Here is a 12,028-nt window from a genome sequence, read left to right on the forward strand (position 1 = left end):
CTGACCAAGTTTACTTATGAAAAAGATTTCCCTATTAAGGAGAATACTTGCTGTGAGCTGCACTGCCCAGTAGAAATATAAAATAAGTCACATTGGAAATTTAAAATTTTCTGGTGCCAAATTAAACCAAGTAGAAAGAAACAGGTGAAATTAATTTTAGCAATATTCTTTATTTAACTCAATATATTGATTTTCATGGGCTTCCCCGGCAGCTCAGACAGTAAAGAATCTGGCTGCAATGCAGGAGACCCAGGTTCAAACCCTGGGTTGAGAAGATCCCCTGGAGAAGGGAATGGCAACCCTCTCCAGTATCCTTGCCTGGAGAATTCCATGGGCATAGGAGCCTGGTGGGCTACAGTCTGTGGGGTCACATGACTGAGTGACTAATGCTTTCCCACTTTCATTGATTTAAATGTATAATCAATATAATAACACATCTTAGCCAAACTTGTCACATTTCAAATGCTCTGTGGTCTCAGGTGAGCCCATATTCAGCAGCATCGGTAGAGCACATGTCTTCTCAATTGGGACCAAATCATCTACAAAGAAATGAAAAATGGTTCTTGAGGGATCAATAACTTAACTCTTTTTATTTTATATAAAGCACAGTATATACACAACATCTAAATAGATGTTCAGAGCATCTGTGATATTAACATTTCATGGAGGATGATTAGAAAACTAAATGTCCAAAAAACCTCTTCAGCTGGTCAGTAATGAAATAGCACTGAGTGTCTGTGGTGTAGAGTCTGTCCTAAAGGTTTAATCCCAGTACCACCCCTACTAGCTTAGCTAGGTTTCCTTGGACAAGTTAGTTAAGTTAAGCCTTAGTCTATTTATCTGTAAAATGGGGATAATAATAGTGTCTACCTCTTAAAGTTTTATAAATACCAAAAGAGAAAATCCATTTAAAGTTTAAACTGCAGCTCAGACAAAAATGTTTAGGATGTGTCTGTCAGGGAGTTTTGTAAAGAATATTCTGGTATCAGGAGGGAGTTTGGACTATTTTGTCACTGCTTACCAGTTTCTTTAGGACATTTTATTTATTTATTATTATAGTTGATTTATTATGTTTCAGGTGTACAGCATATTGATTCAGTATTTATATAGATCATACCCCAGGATATATAATTTATTTTATAGTTATTCATTTTCACATTTCATCATTTTAGTGAGATATAATTGTCATATAACATTGTATTAGCATATATTATTGATTAATATCAGCACTTGCTGTTTAGTTGCTAAGTCATGTCTGACCCTTTTGTGACCATGTGGCCTGTAGCCCACCAGGCTCCTCTGTCCATGGGATTTTCCAGGAAAGAGTGCTAGAGTGGGTTGCCATTTCCTTCTCCAGGAGATCTTCCCAAACCAGGAATTGAACCCATGTCTCTTGCTTTGTCAGGTGGATTCTTTACCACTGAGCCACTTGAGAAGCCCTTATATCAGCACATTGATGAACAAATCATGAGCAAATAAAGATGTCATAGGATTTTGTTGATTTTAATATAGATTCCAGTGACTTTTTCTTGCTGTACTATCTTTCATTTTCCCCCCCCTCTCATACTGAGGTTTTATGGAGACTTTTTACTTTGTTCCTTGACTTTTATTTGACCTAAAATCTTTTTCAGGAACTCATGTAAATAGCAAAATAGCAGCTTCTTATAACATTATAATACATTTGACTTTTGAGGTGATAGGGTTGAGAGTGAAATGGTTTCTATGAAGGAAACAGAGGTACATAGAAGTTTACTGTACATTATCCACAATTACTAACTTAAGACAGTGTGTTTATTAATGTTCTTCTTTTCAAGGTGGAAGTTTATTGGAAAAAATACCTTATAACTTTAAATAAGCAAACTGAAGTTGAATTCCTAGATATAAGCCATTTACTTACAAGAAACAGGGACGTCTACATTTTAAGCTCACTGGTGTTTCTTGGCATTTGCATCATTGTATTCCTGACATCACTGAAAAGTTGAAATGCAGATTCTCAAACCCTATTCCAGTTTGAGAATGTCTCCTAAATGAGAAACTTCAGAGAAAGGGCTCAGGAGTCTGTGTTTTAACAAGTCCCCCCGTAAATCTGATGCACCAGAAGTTTGAAAACCACTGTCCTATGGAATAGACATGTTGTTGATGGAGAGAGAAAGAGTAAAAACTAGACCATATGAGAGTTATCTACATTATTCTGCAGTGAGATGCTGCAGTTACCTTGGAAATGAAGGACGGCCATGTATTTCAAACTTCAAACGAGAGCAGATATTCTGACAATTAAGGATATTTGATCTCTGTGTCTGGTGTCTCTGTTTCTGCTTTGCCATAAGATCATCTATACCGTTTCTTCTAGAGTCCATGTAGATTCTTCTAATATTATATATGCATTAATATACAGTGTTTGTCTTTCTGACTTACGTCACTCTGTCTGTATGACACTCTCCTGGTTCATGCACATCTGTACAAATACGATTTCATTCCATTTCATGGCTGAGTGATATTCCGTTGTATATATGCACCACACTTCTTTATCCATTCCTGTGTTGCTAGACACTTAGGTTGTCTTCCTAAATGTCTAGGTTGCTTCCCAAATGTTTATAGACATTTAGGTTGCTTCCTAAATTGGCTATTGTAAATAGTGCTGTTATGAACATTGGGATGCATGTGTCTTTTTGAATTATGCTTTTCTCTGGGTATAAGCCCAGTAGTGGGATCACTGGGTCATATGATAGTTCTATTTTTAATTTTTAAAGGAACTTCCATACTGTTTTCCCTAGTGGCTGTATCAATTTATACTCCCACCAACAGTGCAGGAGGGTTCCATTTTCTCCATACTCTCTCCAGCACTTATTGTTTGTAGACATTTTGATGATGGCCATTCTGACCAGGGTGAGGTGGTATCTTATTTTAGTTTTGGTTTCCATTTAGCTAATAATGAGCAATGTTGAGCATCTTTTCATGTGTTCATTGGCCATCTATATGTCTTTTTTGGAGAAATGGCTACATACTCCATAGCACAGGGAACTCTATTTAATGTATTGTATTGACCTGAATGGGAAGGAAATCCAAAGGGGAGGGGTTATATGTATACATTGACTTCCCAGGTGACTCAGTGGTAAATAATCTATCTGCAATGCAGAAGATGCTGGAGATGTGGGTTTGATCCCTGGTCGGGAAGATCCCTTGTGGGAGGAAATGGCAACCCACTCCAGTGTTCTTGCCTGGAAAATTACACAGGCAGAGGAGCCTAGAGGGCTACAGTACGTGAGGTTGCAAAGAGTTAAACATGACTGTGGCTGAGCACATGTGTGTATGCATACAGCTGATTCACTTTGCTGCCCAGTAGACACTAACGCAACATTGTAAAGCAACTGTGCGCCAATAAAAATTAATTTTAAAAAGGAATACTTGAGGTCTGGGTTGAGTGGCTACCTCAGTGTGGGGAGAAAATAGACACTTGCTGCTATGTGGGAGGTGGGAAAAAACCAGGTGGAAGTGAAAGTGGATATTCATGTATTTCTGGGTTAGATCCTGCTTTGCATGGCAAGAATGCCAAGTGCCAGCTGATCTTGGAGTGTTAGAGGTGATTATGGAGGAAGCAGGCAGGGAGCTGAGATAAATGATCATTTAGCAGAACTGTGGCAGGAAGAGTAGGGTCAAAAAATATTGAACAAAGGAACTTTAATTTTGGAGGAGGAGAAGGAATAAGCTAGAAAAAGCAATATCAGAAGCACCGAGGCAGCCTAACACAATGTTCCAGCATATAAATTTGAGCAGTTTTACTCTGCTAACTTTAAGTATTTAATTGTCTGGGATTCTGGCAGTGAACTGTCACCAAGGTTTTGATTAGAATCTTATCAGATACTCTTGTCAGACACTCTGATAAGGAAAGGAACTGACATGAGAATGACAAGTTACATCTACAGGTTAATTGCAAATTTACCTGGAAATGGGATTGTGTGTTCTGTGAAGCCTGATGAAAACTTTTATTTTGCCCAACTCTGGAAGAGTAGGTGATATAATGGAACTGAAAATATTGTTATGATTTATTGGAAATATTGCTCTGAACTTTTATGCATGTAATCTCATAGGAGAAGCCTAAAATATTTTAAAAATTATTCTTCCATTATAATATCAAATTTGTTTCCAAATGTCTTTTTTTTTTTACATTTAGAAGTAATTCTGGAATTTTAAAATTCCAGCTCAGGTTCTATGCAACAGCACAAGCCTCGTAAAGGATATTTACAGACTGTGTGTTAAGCACGAATCTTAAGAACATCAGGATAAAACATAACGGCAGTTCCTTAGAAAATTACACATAGAACTATCATATGATCCAGTTATTCCGATTCTGAGTATATATGGAAAAGAATTAAAAGCAGGGACGCAAACAGTTATCTGTGGACCGTTATCGTAGCAGCATAGTTCACAATCACAGAAGGTTGGGAACAACCCCAATGTCCATCGGTGGATGAGTGAATAAACAAAGTGATACATCCATGTAATTGAATATTTTTCAGTCTTAAAAAGGAAGGGCATTTTGACACCTACTGTGACATGGACAAAGCTTGAGCACATTATACTGAATGAAATCGACCAGATACAAAAGGAAGAATACTTGTGTGATTCTACTTATGTGTGTGTGTTAGTTGCTTAGTCGTGTCCGACTCTCTGCAACTCCGTAGATTGTAGCCCACCAGCCTACTTATATGAGTTATCAAAGAGTAGTCTGATTCATAGATACAGAAATGGTGATTGTCAGGGCCTGGGGCAAGGAGGGAATGGTGAGTTAGTGTTTACTGAGTGTGGAGTTTGAGTTTGGGAAGATGAAAATATTCTGGGGATGGGCGGTGGTCATGGTTGCATAGCAGTGTGAAAGTACATTAAGTACTTTGCTTAATGAACTTAATGAACCTTACACTTAAAAATGGTGAATTTTATATTATATATATATTTACCCCAATAAAAAAGAATACTGATAATCATTTAATATTTTAATAATTTAACTTTTAAAAGTTACTACAATAATCTACGACAATAATAATAAATATTTTTATGTGCCAAGAATTGGTCCAGGTTCTTTACCCAAATTACCCTATTTAATTCTAAATAAAACACTCTGAGGGAGGTATGATTATTGTCCTATTTTTTCCCCAGTTGTTGTTGTGTAAACTGAGGCACAGGGAGGCACGGGCAGTGTGAGCCCAAGGGGTTGGCCTCCAGTTACTAGTTGATCTGACTCTCACAGCTCACTATGTGCACGGAGCTTTAGATCCGCTCTACCCATCAGGAAGACAACCCAGATTCCAAAATGATCTCCGCAAGCTCTAAATTTATTACAGATCTTTTTGATCAAGAGGATATGACATACCACAGTTATAATGTATATGAAAATAAACTGGTTATTTATGTCTCTTTTAAAAAAAAGCAAAGACCTCAGTGTTTCAGTATAAAAATCCATATCCAGTGACATGTGTTTTTTTGTGCAGATGGTATGCCTCTCTGAAAATTGCCAAAAGAAAAGAACACATATTTTAGAAATGTTAAATATTGTAATTACAATGCAGGCAGTTTTTGCTTTGTAATATGCATGCTTTAAACTCAGAAGACTGTCTATGATGTTTTATTGTGTGAGATTTAAATTTGAAACATTTTGTGTATAGCTTTCTGAATATGTAGAAGATGGCCTTATTTACTGTTACCTTGGCAATAGCAATACCTAAATGCTGTGTTAACTCTCTTTAATACAATTAAGGTCATTTTATAGAGCAAATATAATTTAAAATAATATCCTCAAGCATGGATATGAATTAATTTTAATCATATAAAGTATGTAATGTTTAGTGTTTTATTTGGAAAACTAAATATAACTTTTTAATAGAAAACATGCCAATGCCTTTAAAAATGTGTCTCAGTCAATAAATACATGCATCACTGACCTTTTCCTTTTTAAATAATATTCTAATTATCAGTAGAGCATCTCCAGTTATGTAATTAAGAATCTTATGATGTTAAAGATATCGTGTTTAGTTTTTTGAAAGTTTTACTAATAATTGATGATCTTGGAGAAACTCTTAATTATTAACTTATTAAGTTATTCCCAGGTAAGACTTTCTACTGTGGCACATGTTGATATACACGTGTTTTCTTACACTTCTAGGACTCCACTATTGTCACTCCGATTATTTTGAGGACTGACCCTCAGGGATTTTTCTTTTACTGGACAGATCAAAACAAGGTAAGAAGTGAGATATGTCTCACTTACATTTTCCAGTGAGTTGTTGATTTGCAAGTATTCAGGTTTCTCTTTCTTTCATGGGTGATTCTTTGTAATTTATTTAAAGATTCTACTTAAAAAGAATGCCTAAAATGGAAATGTCTGGAGAGTTTCCAAGGACTGTAGCCTGAAGAATTAGATGTGCTAAATCCTAGAACATTTGGCACTTTTCAGGACAAGAGCATGGAACTGTGAATTGCATTTGTTGTAGAGGGAAGTTAGCCGGTGTTACTGCTGTAAGTCTCCCCCCAGCTGTTTCCATAGGGAATGAAGAAAATGGATAAGAAAGCCCCTGTGACCCCATGACTGTAACTGTGACTTTCCCTTTCTCTTCCTTCTGCCCTTTGTTGCTTATTGGGGTTCTCCCAGCCTCGGCAGGAATTTGGCCTTGATAATTGGTTCACATTAGAAAATCAGGAATAAAATTCCTTTAGACTATATCTTCCCATTTTCAGGATTTTTTTTTTCCTGTTTTAGCTTTCTGTCCACCATATCATAAATTTAGAATCTCATTTATTTTGGAACCAATTGAGCTGATTCCATATTGAATTATTAAAAAGTAGAATGTCAGCAGATCATAAAATTTATTTGGAGTTTAACAGGCAGTTAGACCAGAATATTCATAGAAAGTGGTTATTATTTCAATAGACAATGCTATGCTTCTGCACTTGAACCTCCAAGGCCACCGACCACAGAATATTTTGGTGCTATAAGTTCTGATATTTGGAAAGATAGGGCAGGTTTTATTGGGATTGCCAAAGTGATACTGAAACGATAAAATGCCTGGGCCAAATTGTGAGGCACTGGTAACCTTTTCACGTCCTGGTGTTATTCCTCTACATCCAGGGCTACTGGTTGTCAGCCTAGCTTTCTGCCTTTGGGGGCAACCTGGGCTTCATCAGTGAGCAATGGTACAGAGACTGCTCTGTACAGAGGCTCATTTGGGGTCTGGGTGGAGGCTGGAAAGTAATATATGGCCCCCAGGATCAGTCCTGAATGTGTCTCTTTAACACATCTTCCAAAGGACAGATTTTACCTTTGTTGTCCTGGAGTTGCTTTCTGAATGTGGGTGCTCTATAGTCACCTCTGGCGATAGACATGGGGCCACAGACATAGACCCCAAGCTAATGTCAAAAACCGCGTTTGAGTAAGATTTCATACTGACTGTTCATGTTTATTACTGGGTGTGTTAATCACTTTGGCTTTGACATTCTGTTTGGTTTCCTGCTGTTATGTATAAAACAATGGCTTGAAAGGGTTCTTTTTTTTTTTTTTCTCCTAAAGGCTATTTTTAGAACTGTTGAAGCTATATTCATGAAAGATATATTTATAATGCCTAGAACATTTTTAAAGTTGGGTATTTGTACAAGAGACTGGACTGTCAGTTTGATTTTTCAGCTTATAAATCAAGCTTCTGTAAAAGCAGCAGAAGATATTTTGGGGATTTTAAATAATTCATAGCAACTCAGTTAAGCTCCCCTTTAAAACCAATCATAAATATTTCTTTGCTTGAGAAAGAAAAAGTGTTTAGGACCAGAGGCTCTTTGATGTACATCTCTTGTTCCATGAACCCAGTATTTTGAATCATGCTTATTTTCAAATGTAGGAAAAAAAAACTCAGTTTTTGAATACAGACCATTTTCTCTTGGTTGTAATGCAGTTTATGATCAGATGAAACAGATGTTGTGGTAGCAATATTTCTGTCTTTTTATTACTTTTCTTTTCATGAGCATCAATCTTTCAGTTCTAGCCAAGAGATGGTAGTTTCATTTTTCACTTTCTAAGTCAACCATCAGTCATATATCAGAGTTTGGAGGTTTGTTTTTTTTAATGATCATATATTAATATCTAAAAGACAAGGTAATTTAAGAAAAAAATGAAACTTTACATGATTCCAAGTTTGTAATCTTCTGGCATTAAGCCCAGTTCTAGAGCCAGAGAGAGTCATGAGTCCACTTCTAAGAGACGGACCCCTGTGAGTGATGTATTAGCAGCTCAAACGCATGTGAGCAGAGACGGTGCTCACGGATGAGGGAGTAAGCTTCGAGTGGCAAGTGAGCATTCAGTCCATGTGTTTTGCATAGCAGAATTTGAAGGGATGGGCTGAGTGCTGCAATCACGATATTGCTTAGAGGACTACTTTGTTTAAAATACTTTAATTGACAGTTAGTCTTGGTGATGAGAGTCTATCACATGTACTACAGAGTTTACATCTCAGAGAAAAAATACGATACTTTTTAAAGTTTATCTCCCGATTCCCTCCTCGCCTCTGCTTGAAAGCTTGCATTGGTGTCTCTGTGATTCACCTCTTCTCTCTGGAGCTGCTTCTTTCGTCTTCGTCCGTGTTTCTCCTTGGTCCATGAAGCCTGTGCCAAAGTCCTTTGTTTTATTTAAATTTTTATTTATTTTTAATTGGAGGATGATTGCTTTACAATGTTGTATTGGTTTCTGCTGCACAACAACGTGCCTCACCTTTCATTATACAGAGACCCCTCCCTCCGGAGCCCCCTCCCACCTCCCCCATCCCCTGTCTAGGTTATCACCAAGCACCAGCTGAGCTCCCTGTTTTATGAAGCTCTTTGATTAGTGATCAGTTGGCCTGGCGTGCTGTGATTCATGAGGTCGCGGAGAGTCGGACACGACTGAGTGACTGAACTGAACTGAACTGAACTGAAGCCTAGTCTGCTCAGAGGTGTGCTGAGTGGCTTGAGAAGTAAAGAATATTGTTACAGGATTTTCTTTTCACAGCCTGGAGGAAAATCCTCACATCTGATGGGTTCTTATCCAGGTCCTCTCTCCCGTCCTGACCACACTGTACCATGGACCACTGATTTGAAGCCACTGGTTTTGCTCTCTGTGAACCTTGACACGTGTTCTGTAACCCCGCCTTTGATTTGCTACCATAGAATTGATAGGTGGCAAAGAAGATTGATAACCCAGATAACAGATTGAAGAACTTAAAAACCAGAGCTGGCAAGGAACTTTTAGGTAGCAGAAATGTGCTTCTGATGAAACATTGAAGGCATGTTTGGGGTTTGGTGGGGAGCAGATAAATAGGAACATCATCTTAAGGGAAATGTTCATACTTGGTACCGGCTCTGGGCTTATTCTAATCATTCTTTCCCTTTTAATGTTGGCTCTGTAAATTTTATTGACTGTAATTAGCAGAAATGAGATTCTGAATATGACTATCTTAAGCATGGGTGTTTTTCTTATGTCAGTGTGTGTCATGTGAAGAAGATCATTTTATTTGTGACAGTGAGTGAGAAGGTGCTCTTGGACAGGCTGAGTATGGAAGAGGTTTCCTGCATTAAATTATGACTTTTCTTTGGAGCTATGCCATGTCAGGACCAGAAACCAAGGTAGGAAGGGTTGTGCATGAAAAACGTGTGAACTACAAGAGGAATCTGTATGGGAGCCAAAGAAGAAAAGAGGGTCCATGTAAAAGGCGAACCTAAACATAGTCTGTTAGAATACGAAACAAAGTAGACCTCTGCCTTGCAACCTGAGGCCCTATTCCTGGGCCAAGATTGGTGTAAAAATAAAACTAGTCACCACCAGTTCAGATACAAGAAGTTCAATATAGTTTAGTAAACTCTTCCTTGTATCCCTAAAACAGGAGCTTGGGGAAGGGAAAAGGGGACCACATAATTAAATTACAAAGGAAGAGGAGGAGAGATACACGTTTTAAAGGAAGAATTCCTACTACTTGATCTTTTGCTGTTACAGATATTTATTTTTGTTTTTGTGGCTAACCCACAAATAATAATTGGTTCTTTTTGTAAGAGAGTGAAGCAGCATTGATGTCCTCGACTCCTCCCCACCTTTGACCACAATCCTAGCCCTCTACAAAGTCAACTGCTGGTGGGACTTGCCTGGTGGTCCAGTGGATAAGACTCTGTGCTCTCACTGCCAAGGACCCGGGTTTGATCCCTGAACAGGCAACTAAAATCCCACCAACTGTGCAGTGCAGCATGAAGTCAACTGCTGGTAACGGCTTCATGGTATCTTTCCAGGTCTCTCTTTAATGAATTTGTGTGTGTATTAACTATGGAAATATTTTGTTTTGTTTATATCCATCTGTATCCTAAATAACATCATTCTATTTTCATTTTTCCACAAACTTGATTTTCACTTTACAGTATGTCTTATGGAACTTTTCATGTAAGTACATGTGTATCCACTTTATTTTTCTTATACCTCTATAATATCCCATGGAATGGCTGTGTGTTTAGTCACTAATCATGTCCAACTTTCTGCAGCCCCATAGACTGTAGCACACCAGGCTCCTCTGTCTAGGGAATGTTCCAGACAACAGAACTGGAGTGGGTTGCCATTTCCTGCTCCAGGGGATATTCCTGACCCAAGGATTGAACCTTAGTCTCTTGCGTCTCCTGCATTGACAGGTGGATTCTTTGCCACTGTGTCACCTTAGAGGCCCAGGGAATGGATGACCAAATTTTATTTAACAATAAAATATTCTCATTGGTGGACTCTTGGTATTTGTTTCTAGTTTGGGGCTACACGAAAACAGTCTTGTACTTTGGAGTAATACTGCGTCTTACGTATCTCTCTCTGAGTATATGGGTCAGGCGTCCCTGAGGTAAATTTTGAGAAGTACAGTTGCTGATTGAAGGCTATATATATCCTAAATTTTAGTTAATGGTTGTGTCATTTTATAGCTTTGCCAGTCCTGTGTGAGAGGAACTGTTTCCTCAATCCCCACCAACACTATTAAGAAACATTTTAATTTTTGTCAACTTGATGCAACCATTGTATCTCTGCTCTAATTAGCTGTTGCTCGATTTGCTAATGAGCTGTGTACATTTTCCAACATTATGGGTAATTTCTGTTTCCTCTTACATCAATAGCCTGCTTAAATTCTTTGCCTTGTGTTGAGAGTTGTCCATTTATTCTGGATGTTAATCCTTTAGCTGTTAGGGATATTTCAAACACTTTCTTCCTGTCTGTGGCTTACTTTGAATTTCTTAACTTTTATGCATGACAAAAGATGACATGACATTTTCAAATTTGATATATTCATAGTCCAACTTTTTTTTTGCTTTTTGCTTTATTCAAGATTTTTCTTATTCATCATACTCTTACCCATCATTATTATTAGTTCAGATTTTTATTTCATGTAAAAATGTCTTAGTCCGTTTGGGCTGCTGTAACGGAACTCTGTAGACTGGGCAGTTCATAAATGACTATTTCTTAGGGTTCAGGAGGCTGGAAGTCCAAGACCAGGGTATCAGCCTGGCCAGAGAGACCCTCTTCTGTGCTGCAGATTTCCCGTGTCCTCATGTGGTGGAAGGGGCTCAGCGTCTCTGTGTTCGTGCTTAGTCGCTCCCGTCCAACTCTTTGCAGCCCCATGGGGTGTAGCCCGCCAGGCTCCTGTGTCCGTGGGATTTCCCAGGCAAGAACACTGGTGTGGGTTGCTATTTCCTCCTCCAGGGGATCTTCCCAACCCAGGGATTGAACCCGGGTCTCCTGCATTGCAGGTGGATTCTTTACCACTGAGCCACCAGGGAAGCCTGAGGATCTCTCTCGAGCTTCTTTTATACGGGTACTAATCCCATCAATACATCATGAGGAACGCTGGGCTGGAAGAAGCACAAGCTGGAATCAGGATTGCTGGGAGAAATATCAATAACCTCAGATATGCAGATGACACTACCCTTATGGCAGAAAATGAAGAGGAACTCAAAAGCCTCTTGATGAAAGTGAAAGAGGAGAGTGAAAAGGTTGGCTTGA

At 38.4% G+C, this 12,028-nt stretch overlaps 1 protein-coding gene across 3 annotated transcripts in view; it reads left to right on the top strand.

Moving 5' to 3' along the window:
• The window catches only part of PLCB1 (phospholipase C beta 1), an 861,253-nt gene that overhangs the window by 15,972 nt on the left and 833,253 nt on the right, over positions 1-12,028 (top strand). For all 3 annotated transcript variants that reach the window (XM_055426796.2, XM_055426800.2, XM_088844294.1), the window contains exon 2: positions 6,158-6,235. In XM_055426796.2, the coding sequence (XP_055282771.1) occupies positions 6,158-6,235 (78 nt within the window). The remainder of the gene's footprint in view (positions 1-6,157; positions 6,236-12,028) is intronic.

This window comes from Moschus berezovskii, chromosome 15, assembly GCF_049115385.1.
Source record: "Moschus berezovskii isolate FMDL1 chromosome 15, NW_MosBer_1.0, whole genome shotgun sequence".
NCBI lineage: Eukaryota > Metazoa > Chordata > Mammalia > Artiodactyla > Moschidae > Moschus > Moschus berezovskii.